The following is a 24,387-nucleotide window of genomic DNA, read 5'->3' as shown; positions in this document are numbered from 1 at the left end:
TTTCAGCTAATTATGGATTACATGGTCTCTGGGCCAATGTATCCCATCACAGAGGCAGAAAAAATAATCTGACTAAAGCATCTTGTTGTAATGACTTTAAGAAACTGGGGAAATGAAAACTACAAGATTATTTAACTTTGCTATAATTTTATGATAACCTCTTCTAGGTAAAACGTATGTAATATGATCAAAACTCCTGCCTTTTCAGAGCACAAAAGTTATTAAAAATCATACATCTAAAATATAAAAAATTTCATTTCATATCCAATTTTTCAAATTTAGGTTACCAAATTTTTCATAATTCCTTATAAAATATTTTTCTTATTATATTGTTATCTCCCTAAATAATTAAGCAAAGACAACAGAATCACTTCACAGCTCTTACCTGTAAGTTAACCAAAGTTCCAAATCGACTAAAATGCTCATTAAGTTTGCTGATATTATTTAATTCTGGTGGAACTTTTCTAAGTTCAAGTTTGGTGTTTTCATTTCCAAACTGAACCTTTTTCTGGAAGCCTGGGCTGTTTGTTCTATTAAAATTTGGTCTGTAACAAAAATCAAGTTAATTAATACATTCATTTATATATCCTATCCCCTTATCAAGTACAAAGAAATAAAATTTTATTATTTAAGTTCTATTTTTTAAAAATTTAAATTTTCTTTTTAAAAAAATGAAGTCTCCAAATTAGTAAATGTTCGCATCTTTCAAGGAAACCAACTGAGAAGGGCTCTTCCATATCACTTGTACTTGGCACTTTCAATCTACTCCTACTTAAAATTCTTAAAAGGAAAGGTCCTAGCACCCTATTTCAGTCCATTTGCATATATAACCTTTGTTCCATTTCTGCAAAAGCTAGCTTAATGAAATGTATCCTATTTTAAAACCTTGATCAAAAGGTAGGGATGACTGTCTCAACTGCTTCTCAACCTAAAAAAAAAAAAAACTCAGAACTGTAGACCACACATTTGACACTTGGAAAAAAAGGATAAAACTATGGCCCTGAGAGGTTACAATGCTTGCCTTAAATCACAGAATTAAAGGCAGAGCCATAACTAGAAATTATTCACCTTTAAGTGATGTTACAAAGCTCTAAAAATGTGTGATCCTAGTCTCGCCTCAAACATGAAAGTTTATAACTGAATCATCATAAACACCCCAACATTCTGATTCCTTACCTCTTTCACTGAAGCCCTTCCTTGACAACTTCAGTCCCTCCCCGAACACCCAAAAAATCCCTTTCTAGCTCTTAACAGGAACTGCTCCCAGGCTAATGCCTCTTCTCAGATCTGACCCACACTTTCTTCCCTAATAACAAGCTCATGACTATCCTTTATATGGGTAGTATTCAATGATATCTTCAACATAAGGAGTATGTTGTAGGCTGGGGAGGTGGAAAAATTGTGTTCTCAACCACTATACCATTTCTATATGAAAATGCCTTCCATGTACCAGACAAATGAATAACAAATTTTTAGAAAATTTACATTTTAGTGGGGTAATGCCTACAGAACAAAGTTATATAAATTTTATTTTGAAAAATAATACCATACTGTCATAATAATACTCCAACTACCCTAAAAATTACTATGTACAAAAATTCCTCAATTTCCCGACAGCTTACTTATCAAACCAAGTCTTCTTTGTAGTAACTCCAGGCTCCCCAGAACCAATCGTTCTTTTCCTTGACTCTGAATCCACTACTATCCTCATAGTGCTTTTATTAGGAGGCTTTTCTGTTTGAAAAGAAAATAAAAGAAAATAGATTAATATTTTGTTTATCATTGCTACACTTCCTTTAATTCACATTGAAAACAAAGTTCTGACACTTTGTCCAAATATATATTTTAGAAGAAATAGAAATAAATGTACATTCAAATATAGTAGTAATCTAAGAGATTTTAATTTATTTCTAATTCACTTCAACCTAACTAAAGAAGAATTAGTAATTCTCACATGTCAAATTAAAATATGACTCTGGCCCTGGCCAAGTGGTTCAGTTGGTTGGAGCATCATCCAGTAGACCAAAAGGTTTCAGGTTGATTCCTGGTCAGGGCACATACATAAGTTGCAGATTCAATCCCCAGTCAGGGTGCATACAAGAGGCAACCAATCAATGTTTCTCTGTCTCTGTCTTTGTCTGTCTCTCTCTCTCTTCCTCTCTAAAAATCAATAAATATATCCTTAGATGAAGATTTAAAAGGGGGGGGGGGGCTTTATTGAAAATAAAGTAAATAAATATTACTCTGTGGACAACTTCTATAAATCTATGTCACTGTTCCCCTTTACCATCACCCTCACCACAAATATGACCTTTAAGAATTGATAACTTAAAGAGTTGTGACTGAAGTGAGTTGCTTATTTAAACACCAACATATTAATATAATTAGAACATACATAATTTTAAAAGGTAAATATTCAAGATTGAAATGCAGTGCCAAAGATCTATTGAATATCTACTATCAACACTTTACATTTACTTAGGGTTTGATACAGTTTTTTTAACCTATTATTACCAAATGACATGCAAACCTTAATCCATATAAAATATATAATTTTAAAGTTCCTTTTTTTAAAGATAGATTTAAAAATTGTTGTAGAAATCCTATTCTTAGTATTTCTAAACACATAACTAACCAAAAGAACTTGGGATCTGTTTCAGCACAATCTCTCTCAGGGCTACAACTCTCTCTAATCTCTATGCAGTAGATCATATCAATTTATCACTCGTGAACTCTGCTCTGAGGACCAGTCCTAAATTTCTAACTTCTGGGTTTTCTCTGGCCATCTTCTTCTGGAAATCCCATGGGTATCCTAAAACTATGTACAAAACATAAATTACCTTCACATCAATGTACTTTTTAAATATTAAACATTTAAATTAATGAAACTACCATATCCCAAATCATATTTGATTTCTAACTCTGCCCACATCCCTTCAATTCACCTTGCATGTATTTCCTCTCAATTCCCACTGAGAAAACCTTGATACAAACTTGCATTACTTTTCACCTAGTCTACTGTCCTGAGCTTATGCTTCTAGATTCTCCTACCACTGACTTATCCTCTATAGAGAGCTACCAATATAAGTGCCCAGAACTCTGCTGCTTTCCTCCATCTCCAACCTCTCCCTCTAAACTGACACTTCCCATCAACATTTTTTAATATATATATTGATTTGGGGTGTTTAGCTTAGTGGTTAGACAACCATATTCTTTACATAGTGTTCCCTCGATATTTCCAGTACCCCAACTGGCACCATACACTGTTATCACAATATTATTGACTATATTTCCTATGATTTACTTACTTCCTGTGACTATTTTGTAGCCACCAATTTGTGCTTTAGTCCCTTCACCTCTTTCGACCAGTGCCACAACCTGCCCTCCCCTCTGAAACCACCAGTTCTATCTGAGTCTGTTTCAGTTTTGTTTGTTCATTTATTTTGTTCTTCCCAATTTCACGTATAAGTGAAATCATATGGTATTTGCCTTTCTCTGACTGACTTATTTTACTGAGCATCATAACCGCTAGGTCCATCCATGCTGTCGCAAATGGTTTAAGATTTCATTCTTTTTAAATATTCCATTGTATATATGAACCACAGCTTTTTTATCCAGTTGTCTACTGATGGGCACTTGGGTTGCTTCCATAGTTTGGCCATTATAAATACTGCAATGAACATAAGGGTGCATATATTCTTTTGAATTAGTTTTGGGACTTCTCCAGATAAATCCCTAGAGAATCAGTGTTTTGGGATTTCTTCAAATAAATCCCCAGAAGTAGAATCACTGTGTCAGAAGGCAGGTCCATATTTAATCTTTTGAGGAAACTCCATATTGATGTCTCCCATCAACATTATTCTATTTTAAAAAGAAACCTCGAGACCACTTTCCCCTCCAGCTCCAGCATTCTCTCACTCCTTATCCTAACAGCTATATCCTAAGAGCTGTCTACACCAGCTAAGTTTGCTTCCTTACAACCCAGGCATTCACTAATTCTCTGAAAACTGGCAGCTGCTTCCACTATTGCACTTAACTTGCTCTTGCTAAAATCGCTGTCCTCACTTGTTGCTTAAGCTTATGAATTCATTCCAATCTTTCTCTTACTTGACCTCTTGAAAGCATTTAATGCTGCTGATCATCTATCTTCCCCTCCTTCTTATTCTTCTCCCTTGATTTTCATGTCTCCACACTTTCTGCTTTCTTCTCTGCCTTTTTGGATTCATTTTCTCAGTGCCTTATGTAAGCTCCTTTTTCTTTGTCCACTGTTTCAGTGTAGGCATCCCTCCAGGTTATTTACTAGGACTTTCTAATCTCACTCTACACAACCTCCCTAAAACATCATATCTACGGCCATGACTTCATTCATCAATGTAGTGATTCTCAAGAAGGAAGGGGAGTGTATTTAGAACCTACTAGTATGTCAGTCAGGCTCGCAGACTTGGGTATGCCTCCTTTCATCTTTCTTTGCTTCTCACTATTACTAATGACACAGAAGATTGTTCTACATGCTTTTTTCATCTGCCCAATTTCCAGAGCAGAAACCTGGTGTCTTTTTCACCTTCTCCATTAATCCCATTCTAAGTCCAATAAGTTACATGTGTTGTCATCCCTTTCCACTAACCTTAAATCTTTCACTTCCCACTGTTACTACCATAGTCCAGCAACTATCATCTCTTCTCTAGAATTCTTCAAATGCCTTTAATTGGCCTCTTACATCCCTCCACATCCCTTACTCCCTTCTCTCCCAGTCACAAAATTCTTCCAGGTTCTAAAAACTATTTTAGAGTGTATACACTTTATCTAGATCCTTTCACTGGCTACCTTTGACTTAGCCTACATGTCTACAGCAGATTAGGTAGAAATATCCAGTATTTAGCATGGGTGATGTTCACAGTGCAAGCCGCAATTTCTTTGCCCAGTTTATCTTCGCAGGATCAGTTCTGCAATGGGATTTTTGGCCTTCTTCCTGCCTCACAAGCCTGGTTCACTGGCTCTTTTGGAGAGGTCTTTGAGCTATCCAATATCCTTTTTTCTTTAATATGTTATTTACCTAAAGGTTCACTAAGAGGCAGTAATGTGTTTTTCCTCAGTATTTGTGATGTGTCTGTTCTAATTCATCTGTATTCTCTCACTCATATTTTTGTTATTTATTTTAAAAAGAGAGTTAAAAAAAGAAGCAAGTTCCTCTGGGTATACAATTACCAAATGTGCGTATTACCTATATGTATTGTGTTTTTCCCCCAATATCCATTTTAATAAATTATTTTTCTGCTTAAAATTTTCAGCACTGGTTTTGTTGACAGCAAATGGAAACTTAGCCCTTCTTCCTACCTATATTCAATCAAGTCCAACGTATATTCAATCAAGTAGCATCTATCAAATTTCCCACCTCCTTAGAAATATGGCAAGGGCAACTATCAAGGCCTCCAAGTTACATTAATATTCGGAATTCTAAGGCATCAAAGGACCTACATTATTTTCATTTGTAAATTTAAAGTATGAAGCATAAAAATATGATTATCACATAATAGTCTAAGACAAATTTAAATTAAGGCCATCTATGGGCTATTAGAAATATATAATAATTATATAATTAACAGTATCATAGGCTTTTAAGTATCTATCACAATCCAGGACATTAAGTTTCAAACCAAATAGGCAACAGATGAAAACATTTTGGGGGACGGGGACCAAAAAAAGGAAACAGAAGTATAGGTAACACTCAATATAAATGGATTGCTAAATCAGTTTTGACGCATAAAAAAGTGTTATTAATAAAGAGTATATTCCTAAACCAGCTCACAGAAATAGCACATAATGTTTCTAAAGAACAGTATTAAAGCAATTACTACATGATTCCATGAGAAAAGGCGTTCAAATTTCTAGGCACACCAGACATTTATCTCACAATAGGTCCATTCATGTAATTTACATGCATGTGGAGCTGAAATTACCACCACTCCAACTTCTATATGATTAAGATTTATATGTAAGAGGTTTGATTCCTCTTCCTTCCCTCATCACCAACAAAAAATTGACCTGGCACTGGAATGGGTCTAATAAATACTGATCTGTAGCAGCGTATAGTTATGCCATTCCAAAAGAGCAAGATAAGAGATGACCTGATGTTGGAGTTCTAGCAAGAGCAAGGAATATGTACATGATAAAAAGAAAACAAGTACTAAATAGTGACCTTAAGAAGTTTTCTCTGAACTGGCTAGGTAGAAGAGACTTGGAGGATAAACAGCCACAAGTGGCTACTTTTCAATTACAAGAAACTGTTAAAAAAAAAATTTTTCATAAGAAAATAATCTTTTTTACTGCTGTTGTTGTTAATGAGAGTTATTAGAATGCTGCAAAAAGAATTTAAAAGGTGGGCATCCAAATGAAATGTCCTGTGATCTCAAATTAAATTGGGTATAAATTAAAATGATCTTCACATCTTCATCACAAAAAGGTCTTTGAATACTCAAGGTATGTAGATGCTCAGGATCTGAGAGTTTTCAATAAACAACAACAAAATAAATCAAAGTATAAGTAATCACAAGTTTACTAAACCACATTAGTTACTGACTGTTAATTAAGTTCGAGTTTTATTCACGCTTGATGAGACATGACATACTAGAAAAAAAGACATTGGGGAAAAACTGGAAAGAAAATGGCATTTAAAAACTAGTTGAAATAAGGAAAAAGACACTTATTGGCGTACATAATATTTTTCATTATGTCTAACAATCCCTCACTTCCCTATATCAACTATCTGTAGCAAATCTTTCAAATTAATGTAAGCTCTACACCTCCTCTGACTCTCCATATCCAGTTGTACCTCTAGCATAGGAGTCTTGCTGCCTCAGCTTGTGACTGTATCAGTCTAAACTCTATCTTCTCCCATTTAGAACTTTTATCAAAAAGTCTGTCACCTCTAAGAAAAATGTAAAAGCTAATTAGACACTTCCTGAAACATAATTCCTTTTGCTTAAAATATTATAAGCAAACGAATTTTAAATTCTAACATCAAAAGTAAAATACACATCAAGCATAATTTGTACAGCTAATTTCATTAACTATGACGGAATCTATCTTTAGGAATTAAAGCATTACTCTAAAGAGTTTAAAGAAACCTATTAAGACTGCAAATGATAGAAAATACCCAACAAAAGCTACATTAGAAAATATGTACTTTTGTAAAATTTCTTTCCTCTTGGAAACACCATAAATAGAGAAATACATTATTACCTTTTCTCTCATGAGAGACCAAAGGATTGAAGAAACAAACATAAACACTATCCTTTACTCAACCTATAAATACAGGACCAACTGTTCTTTATAAATGTTTGTCACGCTTGATATTACAAAAACTATAAGAAAAGATTAATCATAGTACCTCTGGGTGGCAAATCCATATCCCCTGATGTCAATCCTATCAGGTTAGGCCTTTGTGCATGCACTCTGTGTCTATACATAGGTCTGGAAGTGTTTGTTATGCTTGGGGCCTCAGGATTATAGCCATCTGTGTCATATGTATCTGGTAATACAAAAACTGTAATTAAAAAACAATTGTAAAACTCCATTTTATAATTTTTCTATATTGGTAATAGAAAAAGTAAACTATAATATGTTACTAATACAAAGCTAACATATTTTATATGTATTAAAAAGAAAATTTAGTTTTATAAAAATGCGTTATTTAAAAGAAAATATAACAGTTTTAAAAAACTTAACTGAAGACTTACATTTAATGTACATTCACCATGTCTACATTTTTATTCTATATAATTGTAGTGAGAAAAATAGACCTGCTAGAGTAATTCACTTTCTAAACATTTAAAAATTCCTCATCTAAAGCTAAATTCATAAATATAGAGAGGGCCAAAACTGCACCTGCAGTAAAAAGAGAAGGTGGAGCAGGAGGAGGCTGGTGATGAATGCCTGTTGTTACTACAGTAGGAACAGAACTGGTTGCAGAGTTTGGGGGAGCATCCATGCCAGATGGCTGCAAAGGAGGAAGTGGTGGTGGTGGTCCTGTCAAAACCAAAGAATAAGAAATATCATCTGAAAGCAAACAAATAAAATAAGTTATTTGTATATCCAAACATGATATTCTCATTCATCAAACTATAATATCTACAAACATCAAACTTTTATAACTATTTTAGTTTTCTAGGGTAAATAGCCTTTCAATGTTTTCTAAAACAGGTTTCTCTTAAGCTATAAAATATTACAGGCAGCTGGAATTTATCAGGGATTGTGCATAATTCAGAGCTACTCCAAACCACAGTAAATCATAGGTTTGGCATAGTCAAGTAAAGTAGGGGTATAGTCTTAGTTTCCAGCATCTACAAAATTACTTTAGATACTTTTAATAAAAGCAAGCATCAAACTATTAACTTTTTAAAAAGACTCCAAATGGACAGATAATAAGTAGAGGCAAACAAACATATTTACTTACCTGTGACAGGTGGTAAACTGGGTGGTAATGGGCCTGGTGGTGGCACTGGGGGTCTCAGATTCACAGGTGGGGGTGTGAGAATTGGTGGGGGTGGGGGGAGTCCAGGAGGAGGTGGTCCTTCAACAACAGGAGGCTGTGCTGGGAAAGGCAGCATACCAGGAAGATTCACATCTTCTACAACTACTGGGTCACTGCCATGATCAAAAGGGCACATGTCTCCTCTCATGCAGAAACCCTTTTCTGTGAGGAAAAAGAAATATGAAAAGTGCTGGACATTGAAATTTTCTCTGAGTTAACAAAAGTAAGATATTTAAAAACAAATATTTTTTAATATAGGGCAAGTGTAATTAACCATATCACAAGAGCTACCCTACTAATTCCAGTAATTTAAAAATACTTAAGTCATAATAAAGATAACACATACACTAGAAAATACATCACCAAATTAAAGTGAGTATACCTAACTAATAAGATGGTATAAAACATATATATATATATATATATATATATATATATATGTCATTAGAAATACTTCCTGTATTTAAATCTCACATATAACTTTATAAACACTGCAACTATAGCTTTCATAAGTTTATAAAACTTTTACAATAAAAGCTTAAGAGTCTTCATTTATAAATTCTTAAATAGGTGATATTCACATTTCTGGTTCCACTTACATGACAATAACTGTTCATTTTTAAAAACATAAACTTTGAAGAAAATATTTCAGTAGCAGATTCCCTCACAAGTAACTCTATAAATATTAGTCTTGTTTGATAAATTCCAAATATATCTTAAGACTTACATGCAAATAATATATTTAAATTGATATTCAATAGTTAGTAGTGATTAATGACGTTTTCAATAATATTGAGAAATTCATGAGTGCTTAATATTAATTTACAACTATTTCCAATAGGTTAAGTCTTTGAATAACTGTGTGTAACCTAAACTTACAGAATTTAGTCAGTTAGATATATTAATTCAATATGTAGAAACAGCTGAAAGGCTTACTTACCATCATAGTCTCTACACCGTTTTTTTGGCATTGGTGGTCTGACATATGAGTTATGGTCCACTTGGTCTTCATGAAATTCAGACCAACTTTCGGTAGTGTTATTACCATGATGTGTAGGAGCAATTACTGTTATGGTGCTGCTCAAAGTAGGTACAGGGTAGTGACCAGATGAAATGTTAGGTACTGAAGAAACTGGAGTATAATTGTTTTCTAGTGGATCTGTTCTATCCAGGTCATATTTGGGTTTTACCAGATCTCTTTCTGCAATAAAATATAAATGACTTATAAAACTATTTTTTTTAAAAACCATGTCCCAGATGCAGAAATAGTACTATTTTCACTAAACAGAAAATGTCCACATTTTAGACAACCCTCCTTTTCTTTTGAAAACAATGAATATACAATGGCCCAAGAAAAGCTATTTCTTTTCAATATGACCTAAACTATAAGACCACACATAAATTTGCTGTACTTAATGAGTTTAAAATTTCTTGAAGTTCTATTTACAGAAGAGATTTTTAATTTTTCTTCACTGTAATCTTACCCCCCAAAAAGCATAATATGTATTATAATAAAACTATGGTTATTTTTTCTGCGATGAATATTTGTCATCCTTCTAAAAATCTTAGCATGCCTTTTTACAGTGAACACCATTTGACGATGAGAATGGATGAGCAGAGGAAGAAAAAGGAGTTCATATTAAACATAAACAAAGAAATTAACTGGGCTGTATATGGTCCCAAGGAAAAGAATAGGTATTAAGGAGATTCGTTAAGTGAAGCAATGTGCAGAGAGGCCTAGTATACGTAGAACAAAGGGGGAAAAAACTCTAAAAGAAGAGTAACAGAGAAGTGCAGGGCTTATACAAAGGCTACAAAATCACTTCCTACACTAAATAAAGATGGCTGTACAATAAAGTTTGCAAGGGTAGCTAATATCAAAGCTTAAGTAAAGGTGTTTTACTCAAAGATGTTTGTTTCATTGGTCATAATATCTCCCTTTTAATAATGCACATTGCAAGAAATATTATACATGTTGGAAATGACATGGTCGTGCAATTACACACATCTGAAATGAAAACTTTTAACTGTTTTCATAGTTTTGAAGTATAACTGATATATAATTAAAACAAGTTTTATGGTCCTTAAGTTAAGAAGTATTTTCTCAATAAGAGAATGCCAATAAAAATATACACATATATGATTTACCCCTGCTTCGTGTTCTGCTCCTGCTTCTGGTCCTGCTTCTATCCCTATCCCTGTCACGAAGCCTCTCTTTACTCCAACTTCGACTCCGACTCCTGCTGTAACTGCGACTCCGACCTCGTCTTCTATTGTACCGGTCTCTGTATGAATCTCTTCGAGGAGGGTTTCGATCATAATCTCTTTTGCGAGAACGATCATCTTTTTTCCTCTCATCACGACTTCTAAAGAAATATATGATCACTTTACTTTCATGTACATAACTTTTAAGTAGATACAGGGAAAACTCTAAATGCAAAAGTTATATTTAATTCTTATAATATCATGATTCTTTTTTGTACCATCAGAATACAAACATAGGAAAATGAAACAATAAATAACTGGAACAATACAAAACTGAACATGTTCTGCAGAAGAAGTACTCTAAAACACCTTTAAGGAAAAATCTCTAAAAGTCTTAATTCTTAGTCTTACACAAAAAGGCATATATACATTTAGGTTATCTATACATGTCTTATAGTAAATAATATCTGTACATAAATGTACTTATGCATATGAACACATATCTCATAGGCATGTATCACATGCCCTGCATTCTAAACGCCTTTGAAACCTTAATGAAAAAAAAATCATAAATTCTTGAGGGAAAACCAAGATGGCAGCATAGGTAAACACCGGAAATTGCTGCATCGCACAACTACTTAAAAAAAAAACTACAAGACAAAACAGACATCATCCAGAACCACAGAAAGGCTGGCTGAGTGGAAATTCTACAACTAGAAGGAAAGAGAAAAGCACACTGAGACTCAGAGGAGGTGCGGAAGTAAAGTGCAGAGGTACTGAGGCAAGCGCGGAAAAGGCTCGCAACTGAGGACGTGGCTGTCTTTTTCAGTCAGGAGGGAGTCTCAAGCTCCTGATGGCTCTGAACTCCTGTTCCGGGCGAGTCTCTGGGGACCCAGACTCCGGGAGAAACTGGACTGTCTGGCATCAAGCAGAACTCCAGGGCGGCTTTCTCTCAGAGGTGCTTGCAGCGATTACCGCGGGACAGTGAGACCCGCTCGGGGCCTCTTGGGCAGGACTGAGGATCAGCCATAGCTGTTTGCTCCGCCCTGTTGATTCCCTGAGACCCCGCCCCACCCAAGCTGTGCTCAGAGGCTTTTGCATATGAATGACCTGGCCCTTTGCAATCTAAAATTACCTAACTAACTGCAGCTGGGTCAGAGACCCAGAATATCCAAAAAGAAGGCCCAAGGCCCCACAGCAGCTTGCATTGCTTCACAGCTGGGCCTCATCTGGGCACCTCCAAACCCCAGACAAAGAAGAGGAATCTGCAGATCTCTCGTAGCTCCTGCTGGGTAGCCTCAGGCAGAGGCTAAATTAGCACCTCCTTAGACATCCAAGAGCCAGTGTACCCAGTGGTCAGAGTGGACCATCCAGACTACAACTTCTCAGATCCATAAGGACACACTCAGGGGGCAGACTCAGTGAGCACCAAAGCCCCACTGAAGCAAGTCTTGCCACAGAAGGGTGTTTCCAGCACAGAAGTTCTCCCACTGCAGACACAGCTGATTCTCACAGCCAACTGGCCTAGAGGTCAATTCCTCCCAGTGATACCTACAACAATCAAGGCTTAACTACAACAAGACTGTGCACCCAGCCCACAAAGGGGTATACCAAGAGTGTCCACCTCAGGTAATTGGGGAGGCTGAGCCACTGGGTCCTATAGGACACCTAGCACACAAAGCCACTCTACCAACACAGGGAAGCAGCCAAAATGCAGAGACAAAGAAACAGGTCACAAATGACAGAAATGGAGGAAAGCAAACTACTGGATATAGAGTTCAAAACCACAGTTATAAGGTTTTTCAAGAATTTTCTAGAAACCGCCGATAAATTTAGTGATACCCTCAAGAATATGAAAAAGGACCAACTAGAAATTAAGCATACACTGACTGAAATAAAAAATATTATACAGAGACCCAACAGCAGACTAGAGGATCCCAAGAATCAAGTCAAAGATTTGAAATACGAAGGAGCAAAAAACACCCAACCAGAAAAACAAAAAGAAAAAAGAATCCAAAAATATGAAGATAGTGTAAGGAGCCTCTGGGACAACTTCAAGCGTACCAACATCCGAATTATGGGGGTGCCAGAAGAAGAGAGAGAGCAAGATATTGAAAACCTATTTGAAGAAATAATGACAGAAAACTTCCCCTACCTGGTGAAAGAAATAGACTTACAAGTCCAGGAAGCACAGAGAACCCCAAACAAAAGGAATCCAAAGAGGACCACACCAAGACACATCATAATTAAAATGCCAAGAGCAAAAGACAAAGAGAGAATCCTAAAAGCAGCAAGAGAAAAACAGCCAGTTACCTACAAGGGAGTACCCATATGACTGTCAGCTGATTTCTCAATAGAAACTATGCAGGCCAGAAGGGAGTGGCAAGAAATATTCAAAATGATGAATAGCAAGAACCTACAACCAAGATTACTTTATCCAGCAAAGCTATCATTCAGAATTGAAGGTCAGATAAAGAGCTTCACAGATAAGAAAAAGCTAAAGGAGTTCATCACCACCAAACCAGTATTATATGAAATGCTGAAAGGTATCCTTTAAGAAGATAAATAATTTGATAAACAGAATAAACTGGTGAACATAATAGAATCAGGGACATAGAAAGGGAGTGGACTGACAATTCTCAGGGGGGAAGGGTTGTGGGGAGTGCGGAAAGAGACTGGACAAAAATCATACACCTATGGATGAGGACAGTGGCAGGGGTAAGGGCAGAAGGTGGGGTGGTAATTGGGTGGAGAGGAGCTATAGGGGGAAAAAAGAGGAACAACTGTAATAATCTGAACAATAAAGATTTAATTTAAAAAAATCAAATTCTTATTAAAGGAAAACTTCAGGCAAGAAAAGGTCTCAAGATTTCACTGGAATTTGAAGAATAAAAATAAGAATAACTAATAAATGGTAAAAAAGAACTGAGTTACACTTTCTTAAACCAGTAACAAAATAGACATTACTTGCCCCCGTGTAAAAGATTTTACAGCTTTGTGTATCTTTTATGTAAAAGATAACCAATGTCTAATCACCAAACATGGTTCAATTAATTAATCACCTATTTTCTCTGTATCGGGAGCTTGACTGGGGAGGACTGTGATTTAGCCTTCTGGAAAACTTCTTCTCTCGTTCTTCCTCTTTTATGATCTGACATACCAAAAATAAAAGGTGTAGAAGATTTAGCAACAGTCATTCCTTATCATGTTACTATTTCAATGACTTAACTGATATTAAAATATAAAAGCAAAATTGCCATTTAAACAAAATACATTTAGTTTAATCACAAAAGAGAGGCATGCTGAAAGTTACAGTGAACCTAAAGAAACTCATAAATGCTTATCTTAGATAATAATTAGTGGAGAAAAAACATTTTAAGCAAGTGTCCTCATTTAAAAATTATTAGTGAAAACCCAACTTTATTCCTCTTTCAAAAGTCCAACATACACTCATGTTTTGGTTCATTGAATTGGTCTGGTACTGAACACATTAGGAAATATATGAGCATACATTAGAACTAACCAAGTCATAAAAAAATAAAACATTTGAGAAAATAACATATAAGATAAAATAGTTCTTCAGTTTCTCATGGTAGTATGGCAGCTATATATTCCTCTTTCCTACAAAAGGCCTCCATTCACATTATATAATTAATAGAAAGCAGCCCTGAAAAACATTCCCTTGTTCAATGCTACTTTGTTTAGGCCAAAATTTTCCATGCTGTACTGCCCAGAACACTATTTCCATAGCACATTAATAGATGTTACTAGAAAGAAAAGGATTTAGAAGATAAATTCAGAAAATATTGAACGTGTGGCTTCTAGAAATATGATAGGCATGAAGATTTGCATTTTTATAAGAACCCTAAGATATTCTGATGTAGGTAGTCTACAGATAATATAAACATGTTCTAGTTTATGCCAGTTGCTCCAGCATCCCTTTGGGTGAAAGCCTCTCACTGTCAAGTGTCCCCATCCTATATAATAAAAGGGTAATATGCAAATTGACCCAACAGCAGAATGACCTGTCGCTATGACACGCACTGACCACCATGGGGCAGACGCTCAATGCAGGAGCTGCTCACTGGTGGTCAGTGCACTCCCATAGGGGGAGTGCCACTGAGCGAGAAGTCGGGCTCATGTCTGGTGAATGCAGCGGCAGTGGCGGGAGCCTCTCCCGCCTCTGCGGCAGCGCTAAGGATGTTCGACTGCCGGCTTAGGCCCGCTCCCTGCAGGAAGCGTCAGTTGGGCATCCCCTGAGGGCTCCCGGACTGTGAGAGGGTGCAGGCTGGGCTGAGGGACCCCTTCCCCGTCGCGAGTGGACAATTTCGTGCACCAGGCCTCAGGTTGTATGATAAGTTAAATATGGATATTCTATCAACAGACCAAACTCTGACACTGCTTAAAAATTTTATAACAGTCTGCCCTTTTTTCCCCCTTATTAATACTTTTATTCTCTTGCCACCCATATCAACCCTCCCCCACCAAAAATACTGGGTACAAATAAAACTCTAAGACACTTTTTCCTATTTGCCTCAATGCACACTTGGGAGTAATTTGTGTTGACAGATCATCATACCCCATAGTACACAATCAACAGTGAACTTTTACTACACCCATAGCATTTTTTATCTAGATTGCCATCTGACATTCTGACAGTTCTTAAAGGGACAAATATCTTTAACAAGGGTGTTTTATGTGTGTCTGTCTGTGTAATTATATACAAATACATGTGTATAAATATGTTTAGGTATAGAGGCATAAAAATATATTTAAGAATTATTATGTAACATTATATGTGTGTGTGTATATGTATGTATGTATAAATATATGTATGTATAGATATATATATATAGATATATATAATTGCATAATAAACATGTCTTAGTTATATAATCTGAAGAAGAAAAAAAAAAAGGTTTATGAGGGGTAAAAAACCCAAAAGTCACAACCACATCTTTCACACAACAATCTCTCAATACTAATAGTAATTACCATTTATTAAAAAACCTACTATGTGCCACATATATACTGGGTGCTTTCTCGATATTATTTAACTACCTCACAATAACCCCATAATATTTCCATTTCACAGCTGAGTAAACTATGGCTTGAAAAAGTCATGTTTTCAAGGTCACAAGGCAGTGACTGTTAAAGCCAACTTTTAATTGTCAATTATTTTTGCTGGAATTACAATCCTTAAATATCAAATTGAGGAGATCTTAACACTTGGAGTGGGGGAAACGAGTTAAGTCGGCTCGCGTGAATTGCGCGTACTCCGCGGGAGCCGTCTTTAACTCGGTTCATATAGATTTGCGGTGGAGTGCGGGAAACGTGTAAACTCGGGCCGATTGTAACTGCGTATTACCAAATATTTGTTTGTAATCCACCCTTTTGGTGGATGGAACAAAACCAAAAGACAGAGCCATCTTATATTTTGGCGGGAAATTCACCCCACACCGGAGTATTAATTATTATATGATTATTAAACAAAAATGGTAATCTTGTATAAAAGATGGCTGCTCTGGAGTTTTCCCATAAAAACTCTTAAATTATGAGGTCATTTCTATTGCCCTGTGAAGGTCATTTTATTTAACTACCTTAAAAATAGTTCCCTACAAAATGCTTGTGGAACAGAAACAAACAGATTTACTGTCAATCTAATTATTTTCACAGAACATAGGTAATAAGCGTCCATAGCTATAAGATACTATGCAGAAAAGTTAAAGGCCTGCACGTAAGATAGATCCTTGGCTGGCATCTGTGAACTTTGATTTCTAGAGGGTTGCCTGATAATAACAGCTCACTTACGCCTGAATTGTCTGTGTATGCAATATGGTTCATAGCGAACACCTGCCTTCCTCCTAGGAATCTAGAACATACTAGGCAGAAGGTACCCAGGTGGCCAAACCTAAGTAAAAGTCCTGGACACTGAGTCTTTAACAAGCTTCCCTGGTTCACACATACTGTCACTTCTCCTTAAGCACATCTTAGGTGACTCCACTGGGAGAGAACTCTGAAAGCTTGCGCCTGTATCCCCCTAGACTTTGCACCATACACTGTTTTCCCTTCGCTGATTTTGCTTTGTATCCTTTCACTGTAAGAAATCATAACTGTGAGAATGATTATATGCTAAGTCCTGTGAGTGCTCCTAGTGAAATCATTGAACTTGGGGGTGGTCTTGAAGGCTCCTGACACAGATACAGAAAATACAACTCAGTTTAATTATCCCTTATATGTTTTCAAAGAAAATGTAAGGTTTAACACAAATTCTTACCTCGTCTTTTTTTATATCTTTTTCTTGGTGCTGAAAAAATTCCACCTTTAAGCTTCCTGATGATGGCTGCTCTGGGGGAGGTAGGTAACTCTTTGTATTCACAGCATCAAAAAGTTTTTCCACAAATATCTGTGTCTCTAAAAATAAAACAAACCAAAAAATCCCACATATTAAAAGCCATTTGCTAAGATATTATTCTCCACTTAAAACCTTCCTAACCAGTGTGCCATGGCACAGTCCCATGGTAACACCAATATATTCAGTTTTCAGGGTGATGAGGGCTGGAACAGCCAGTTTCTGGGCCAGTCACTTCCAGCCATGACCAGTCTCCATGTACCCTACCAGTGCACAAACACAGATACTACCATCATCTAGATCACCGGTTCTCAACCTGTGGGTCGCGACCACTTTGGGGGTCGAACGACCCTTTCACAGGGGTCGCCTAAGACCATCGGAAAACACACATAATTACATATTGTTTTGTGATTAATCACTATGCTTTAATTATGTTCAATTTGTAACAATGAAAATACATCCTGAATATCAGATATTTACATTACAATTCATAACAGTAGCAAAATTACAGTTATGAAGTAGCAATGAAAATAATTTTATGGTTGGGGGTCATCACAACATGAGGAACTGTATTAAAGGGTCGCGGCATTAGGAAGGTTGAGAACCACTGATCTAGATGTTGGCAAGTGAAAAAGCTAAACAGCACTGGGCTAGACAACATTCAAAGTAGATCCATAAGGAGTACTATCTTTAAATAAACAAGCATACCGTCATTTTCTTAAACTTCAAAGAAAAAATGTCAGCATGATTTAAGAAAAAGCTTAAGAATGGTAATAAGAAAAAAGTCTTTATAAATAAGCTATGGATATAATCAGTAATAAGTTGTGGATATAAATCAGCAATAATATGGATTGTTCATCTTCGTTACAATTAGAGCCTGTCTCTTACTGAGTTCCTTTAATACTATGGATACTTTCTTTTTTAAACTTCTATTAGTGTTTACTTTATGTTGATTTTACTCCTACGCCGTAAGTTTTTGTTTCTTCAGTTTCTTCTGGGATAGTTTTCTTTTGTGCAACCTCCTCTTCTGGTTCTTCTGGTTTAGGAATAATCTGCTTTTTTAAAAATGTTTTAAATATGTTTTTATTGATTTTTTAGAGAGAAAGGAAGGGAGAGGGATAGAGAGATAGAAACATCAATGACAGAGAGACATCAATCAGCTGCCTCATGCACACACCCTACCGGGGAGCTAGCCAGCAACCAGACATGTGCTCTAATATGGAATCAAACTGGTGACCTCTTGGTTCATGGATCGATGCTCAACCACACCGGCTGGGATGGAATAATCTGCTCTTTTTCAGTAAGGATCATCTCAATGTGGCAAGGAAAGCTAATGTATTGGTTAATCTACCCATGAGCTCTGTAAATTCTGCACCACATCTTGGGAGCTTTGTTCACTTGGATGTGCTCAATGACCAGAGAATCTACATCTAAGCCCTTAAGTTCAGCATTACTCTGCATTTGTAAGCATATGCAGCAAAATTCAGCACTCTTCGGGAAACCGACCCGGTGTCCAGCACACTGTTTGGCCTGGGCACACCTACCAATTCTAATACTATAACAACGGAATGGCACACATTGCTTCTGTAAAGTGACTCCCTTCAGATACCTGATGGCTTTTCGGATATGCATACCCTTGATGGCCTGGACAGTTTCACAAGTCTTCTTAAAGTGAACATGAAGATCTGAACCTCTTGATTTGCATGATTTTGTGAGGTCTTCTGGTCAAGTGAATAGCGAACCATTTTCAGAGGTCACCTCAGACTTCTTTCAAGAACAGCTAGATAATCTTATTTAAATAACATTAAAATAAAGTACTATTCTTAAACCAAAGATCTTACCTTTTTGAAGAAATACATCCAGTTGATCAATACATAATGCCTTTAATTCTTTTTCACTTTTGTCTTTTTTTACCAAAGCAAGAACATATTTTGCTAGGGCTGATGGATCTGCATCACAGCTGAAGAAAAAAAACAGTGTTGAAGGAAATTTAGCCATAAATAATTGCATACTCTACAAATTCCAGTTACAAGTGGACTTAGTCGGCATAATCAATAGTGACATGAATTAACATAAAAAGCACCTGGCTCATGGAAGGCAATAAAGACATATAAGTTCTGCTTTACATTATTATACTTTACATAATTTGTACAGTCATTATTTAGTATCCTTCCAAATATATACTAATTTATGTATTGAAAACTCAGTAGTCTTTATTATTATCAAAAAAGATAAATTATAACAAAGTAAAAACAATTGCAAAACATCAAAAACTAATATAATTAGTATGGTATGATAAAAATATCAAAAGGCTTTTTCCTCTCAGAAGTAGATAAATAATAGCTAAGAAAATACTGGAAGAGCACAATAAAGAGAAACTTAAATATATATTACTCGATATATTGTTTTAACAACAGACAAGAAAGTCTGGAAACAGAACCAAACATATATAGTATTTTAGATTTTATAATGGTGGCATTAAAATCAATAAAGATGAGATGAACTAAGCTACCTGTATCTAAATGTCTGACCTAAAGGAATGATAAATGTTATCTATGATAATAAAAGGGTAATACGCTAATTAGACCAGGTCAACCAGCCATCTTCCAGATGTCCGACTTTCTTCCGGACAAAACCATGGTGGTGGGGGCTGAGGCAAAGGCAGTTAGGGGCAAGATCAGGCTGGCAGAGGGTTAAGGGTGAGATCAGGCTGGCAAAGGAGGGCAGTTGGGGTAACCAGGCCGGCAGGGGAGGGCAGCTGGGGCCTTAGACAGGCAGGCAGGTGAGTGGTTAGGAGCCAGTGGTCCTGGATTGCGAGAAGGATGTCTGACTGCCGTTTTAGACCTGATCCCGGCAGTCGGACATCCCCCGAGGAGTCCCAGATTGGAGAGGGTGCAGGCTGGATTGAGGGACACCCCGTCCCCTGTGCACAAATTTCGTGCACCATGCCTCTAGTGAGATGATAAATGTCTGCTGGGCTACTAAGTTCATTTTCAGGGTAATTTGTTACTTATCATAAGTCACCTTCTCATAGATCTACTACTATTTATTTGCAAAGACTTGAAGTAAGTTATAACCTAAACAAAAAACAAGGGGGCAAAAATATTATTTCAATGTTACATGAGAGATTTTAAAAAACTTTTTCTTCATAATTTACTTCAATATAGTTACTTATACCAACGTTTTTTAAATGCAGACAAAATAATTTATGATAAATTAATATTTTCCCATTTAATTATAATGAGCACAGAAATATTTAGATCTGTGATAAAATAAGCATGAAGAAATGTGACAACCACCTCATGAAGTATTTATAGATATACTTATATCTGGCAATCTGGTATTACTGCATGAGAAACCATGAAACAATACTTATGCATGTTAGGTAACTTGAATAAACACAATCAACTAAGCATTAACCTAACTAGACATCAAGCTAAACATACTTCAGTTTACTAGAAATCACTAATACTATATCACAATGTTATATTGTTTTATTGCAGTTGCTGTTAATAAAAAATTCAGTCTCTACATTGAATCTAAATGCTATAATTTGATTCAAAACTGGTTTGTTGTGAATTTTCAATTTAATAATGCCTTTCTAATAATGTAACTGTCAGTTTACATTTCTCTAAACTGAACACCAAATCTACTCTATTCCCACCCTGTTTTCAAAGGATTAATATGTCAGCATCTAAAAATCTGGAGAAAGACCTTTGTGATTTTTATAATTATTATGGTCTATAGACTACAGTTTTATAAAATAGTAAGACAAAATTCCCAATCTTTGCTCAACAACTTTGAATAAAATTTAGAATAAAAGTCACAACCACAACAAATCAACTATTATACACAAAAAAATTTAAGTACCTGAGATAGCCTGAAAGGCAGACTACCTTTTAAAATTTGTTAGATTGCAAATTATAAACTAGAAGATTTGTAATTTCACACTTAACAGCAAAACAGGTAAATCTGTATTTGATAGGCAATTTTTCTTAAGTCCTATAAGAAAGCATTTTATTTGTATTTCAATTATTTTGTTTTTGTGTGTTTTTTATCTTTATTGTTGACAAAAAAAGGTATGTGCTTGCAAATTATAGCTTAGTAAAAAATAATCTGAACTATGAACATTTAATAATATACCAAAATGGTATGTATCAGGAACAGGCAAAATGTGTTCTCTTTTCTATTTGTCTTAATTAAAAGTGCCAATGCTGCATCATATCAACATCTAGCAATGATAACCTACTATGCAAAATAAATGATGTAAAAAAAAAAGTCTAAATAACCTAATCAAAAGAATCACATTCACATAATAAGGGGTTAGTTACTTTTTAAAAATGTCTCCATGGCAAGTAAGATTGATTATTCATTAAGTACTTTACTAAATTAGCTGCTACTGATAATAGGTTTGTGGTGTGAATGATACATATCTTGTCAGAGCTACACTTTACCCTCTTCTACACTGCTAGCATTCTGGAAACATGTGAAAGAAAAAGGGGGGGGGGCTGAAATCTTCTTTCAGATCAGAAAACAATCAGATTTGAAAATGCATAAGGACAAAGGAATACTGAAAGAGTGGCAAACTGCATTCCTAGCTCAGAAAGCATGCCAAATTCCCACTGATTCTATATTTCATAAGCACTTAGCCCAGCAAAAACATAATCTGCCAATAAAGCATGAGTCTAACTCAGAGTAGTGTGTGTGTGTGTGTATTGGGGGGGGGGGGATGGAGGTGAGGGGAGGTGGGGAAAACATAAAGAAACTGCAAAATAAGGCAGGCATGAGACATGACATACCAATAGCATTTGTGACAGGTGAGGTGGAGGGGGGAGCAACTAAGTATTTTAGTTAATAGTAAGTCAAGTGAGACAAGGTGTGAAATGGTTGGGAGAAAACTTAAATCATAAAGATGCAATAAAAATAGAACACTGAGAACTTCCAAGGAAACAGTGCAGTGCAGTTCTCTTTTGCAGTAGGGAGTGCTTTCACTTATAGGTGCCAACTTTTATAAATATATCAACAAATTCAAAAAGATTCATAGAAAAAGACCAGAATGGTAAAGGGTCAGATAGCTTACTTAGGGATTCTCAGGAAAATTGAAATGTCAGAGAGAACTTTGTAGGCTTTCAAATAATTAAGGGGCTATCACAAGAAAGGATTACATTTATTCACTATATCCTCCATGGGATATAATTAGAACTAGTAAATGAAAGCAACCATTTTTGGCTTAAAATAGAGACAGACTTTAAAAAACAATAATCAGAGGCCTCCCACAGGCAGAATAAACTGTCTGAGAGAAAGTGAGTTCTCCATCATTAGAATGGTTTCAAGCAAAGGCTGAATAGCCCCTGGCAGATAAGTACTAGATTGGATAGTAAATCCCTCACAAATCTGAGAGAGCATAATACCTAGGTTAATTTTGTTCATGGGATATTGTGCAGCTATATAAAATATAAGATAATGCAGTATTCTTTTTAATTACTAATCTATAAATATTAGTAAAATGTTTAAAGTTATACAACACTATAAAGTACACCTTATGTAAGATAGTTTTATCAAAAATATCAAAATCTAAAAATAGAACTTTTTACTCATGAGTGTAGCCTCTGGGCCTAACACAGTACCTGAGACAGAATAAGTAAATACATTTATTATCTCCTAAATACCACATTTATCTTTCAAAAGTATTTAATAAGCACCTACTATGTCAGACACTGTTCTGTATCTTGAGGATACAACTTTAAAAAAAATAAAGTTCCTGTCCTCAAGGAATTTAGGGGGTATGTATAAGGAGGAGACAGACAATGCATACATACATATAAATAATGTAATGTCATGTAGACAAGTGCTCTAAAGAAAAATAATACAATGTAAAGGGACAGAGTATAGAAGAAAAAGAATGAAGGGAAGGAAGGAGGAAGAAAAGAAAAGAGAATAAATGAATGAATATATCTTAGGTAAAATCATCAATAAAGGTCCCTGATGAAATGACATTTAAACAGGGATCAAAATGGAGTGCAAGGGTAACTTAGGCCAAGGCACCCTACAGAAAAGGGTTGACTTGGGTGCCTACTTGATACATGAGGAACAAGAGTTCAGTGGGATTGGGCAAAGTGGGCATTCATAAACATTTGAATTTCTAATTTCTCTTCTCTGTTAGGATTAAAAATTAATGGCTTCAATGAGCTTTGACAAATTTAATGTCCAGATTGCTATGAAGTCATTCAAATCAATGATTTTGAAGGCATAAATATAAAATTTTATCAATCTCTGAATATACTGTGTTAAGGATACAACTAATAATAATGGCCTTGAAATGCATAGGGTTGACAATCTAAGAGGGTCATTCTCTTCCAACTGTTAGTACACACACTAAATAAGTTGGAGAAGCCAAAGCAATGCAAAAATCAAATGTTATTAAGTCTCTCCCCCAAAATAAATTTTCTTAATACTTTAAATAACACAAATCAAATAAGCCCTAATATAAATGTTAAAATTATTGTTAATACACTCATCATATTAATTTTTACTTTTTAATTTAGAACTTTCAAAATAGTAACAAAACAGTAAAGTAAAAAATTAAAAATTAAAAAGCTAACATTCCAGTACAATGTTTTAAAAAACTATTTTGTTTTGCTCAAGTTTCTTAGAGGCTTTAGAAATTCAGAGGAAGATAACTGTTAAAATTTAACCCAAGCTTCTATTTTCAGTAATCTTGAGAGAAGGAGCTAGAGGTGGCAGTGAGAATTTAAAATTAAATTCAAATATGTTAACTCAGTAACTTCAGAACATGAATACACCCACGTCTGTTCCAACAAAATTTCCACTTTATATTCAGGAAAAATATCTCATTTGCATCAGACATGGTTCTATTATTCTGTACTTAGACTACTCTTTTAAAAATTCAAATTCCATTGCGACAAATATAACATATACATTAAAAAATGCTTGCCATAGTTTATTATAATTTCATTCAATTCAAATTAAGGCAAAAATATATTATTTGTATGTAGCAGTTAGTTACAGCAGAGGTTACTCATTGAGAATAATCACACCCACTTAATTTCACAAAATAAAATCACCACAACAAAATAAGCGTATCAACCCATGAGAATCACACAAACCAGTTCTTATCACTGAAAAGTTATCACAATACATCTATAATAATAAAAGCATAGTATGCAAATCGACTGAACAACCAAACAACACAGAACGACCATCTGAATGACTTTCCGGGCGACCATGCTATGACACACACTGACACCAAGCCACCCAAGGCAAGTCAATGCGACTGGTC

At 35.4% G+C, this 24,387-nt stretch overlaps 1 protein-coding gene across 23 annotated transcripts in view; it reads right to left on the bottom strand.

Moving 5' to 3' along the window:
* Window positions 1-24,387, bottom strand: part of RBM26 (RNA binding motif protein 26) — an 84,358-nt gene that overhangs the window by 37,672 nt on the left and 22,299 nt on the right. For 9 of the 23 annotated variants that reach the window (XM_023751697.1, XM_023751713.1, XM_023751717.1 and 6 more), the window contains exons 2-11: window positions 18,929-19,047; window positions 17,013-17,149; window positions 13,798-13,886; window positions 10,679-10,896; window positions 9,471-9,731; window positions 8,453-8,692; window positions 7,885-8,055; window positions 7,388-7,543; window positions 1,623-1,734; window positions 386-545 (exon numbers count right to left, since the gene is read on the bottom strand). In XM_023751697.1, the coding sequence (XP_023607465.1) occupies window positions 386-545; window positions 1,623-1,734; window positions 7,388-7,543; window positions 7,885-8,055; window positions 8,453-8,692; window positions 9,471-9,731; window positions 10,679-10,896; window positions 13,798-13,886; window positions 17,013-17,149; window positions 18,929-19,047 (1,663 nt within the window). The remainder of the gene's footprint in view (window positions 1-385; window positions 546-1,622; window positions 1,735-7,387; window positions 7,544-7,884; window positions 8,056-8,452; window positions 8,693-9,470; window positions 9,732-10,678; window positions 10,897-13,797; window positions 13,887-17,012; window positions 17,150-18,928; window positions 19,048-24,387) is intronic. The other 14 variants (XM_006086057.3, XM_006086058.3, XM_023751709.1 and 11 more) reach the window with 5 other exon arrangements.

Source organism: Myotis lucifugus, unplaced genomic scaffold, assembly GCF_000147115.1.
Source record: "Myotis lucifugus unplaced genomic scaffold, Myoluc2.0 scaffold_24, whole genome shotgun sequence".
NCBI lineage: Eukaryota > Metazoa > Chordata > Mammalia > Chiroptera > Vespertilionidae > Myotis > Myotis lucifugus.
Note: the sequence above shows the minus strand (reverse complement) of the source record. Positions and strands in the feature narration are given on the sequence as shown.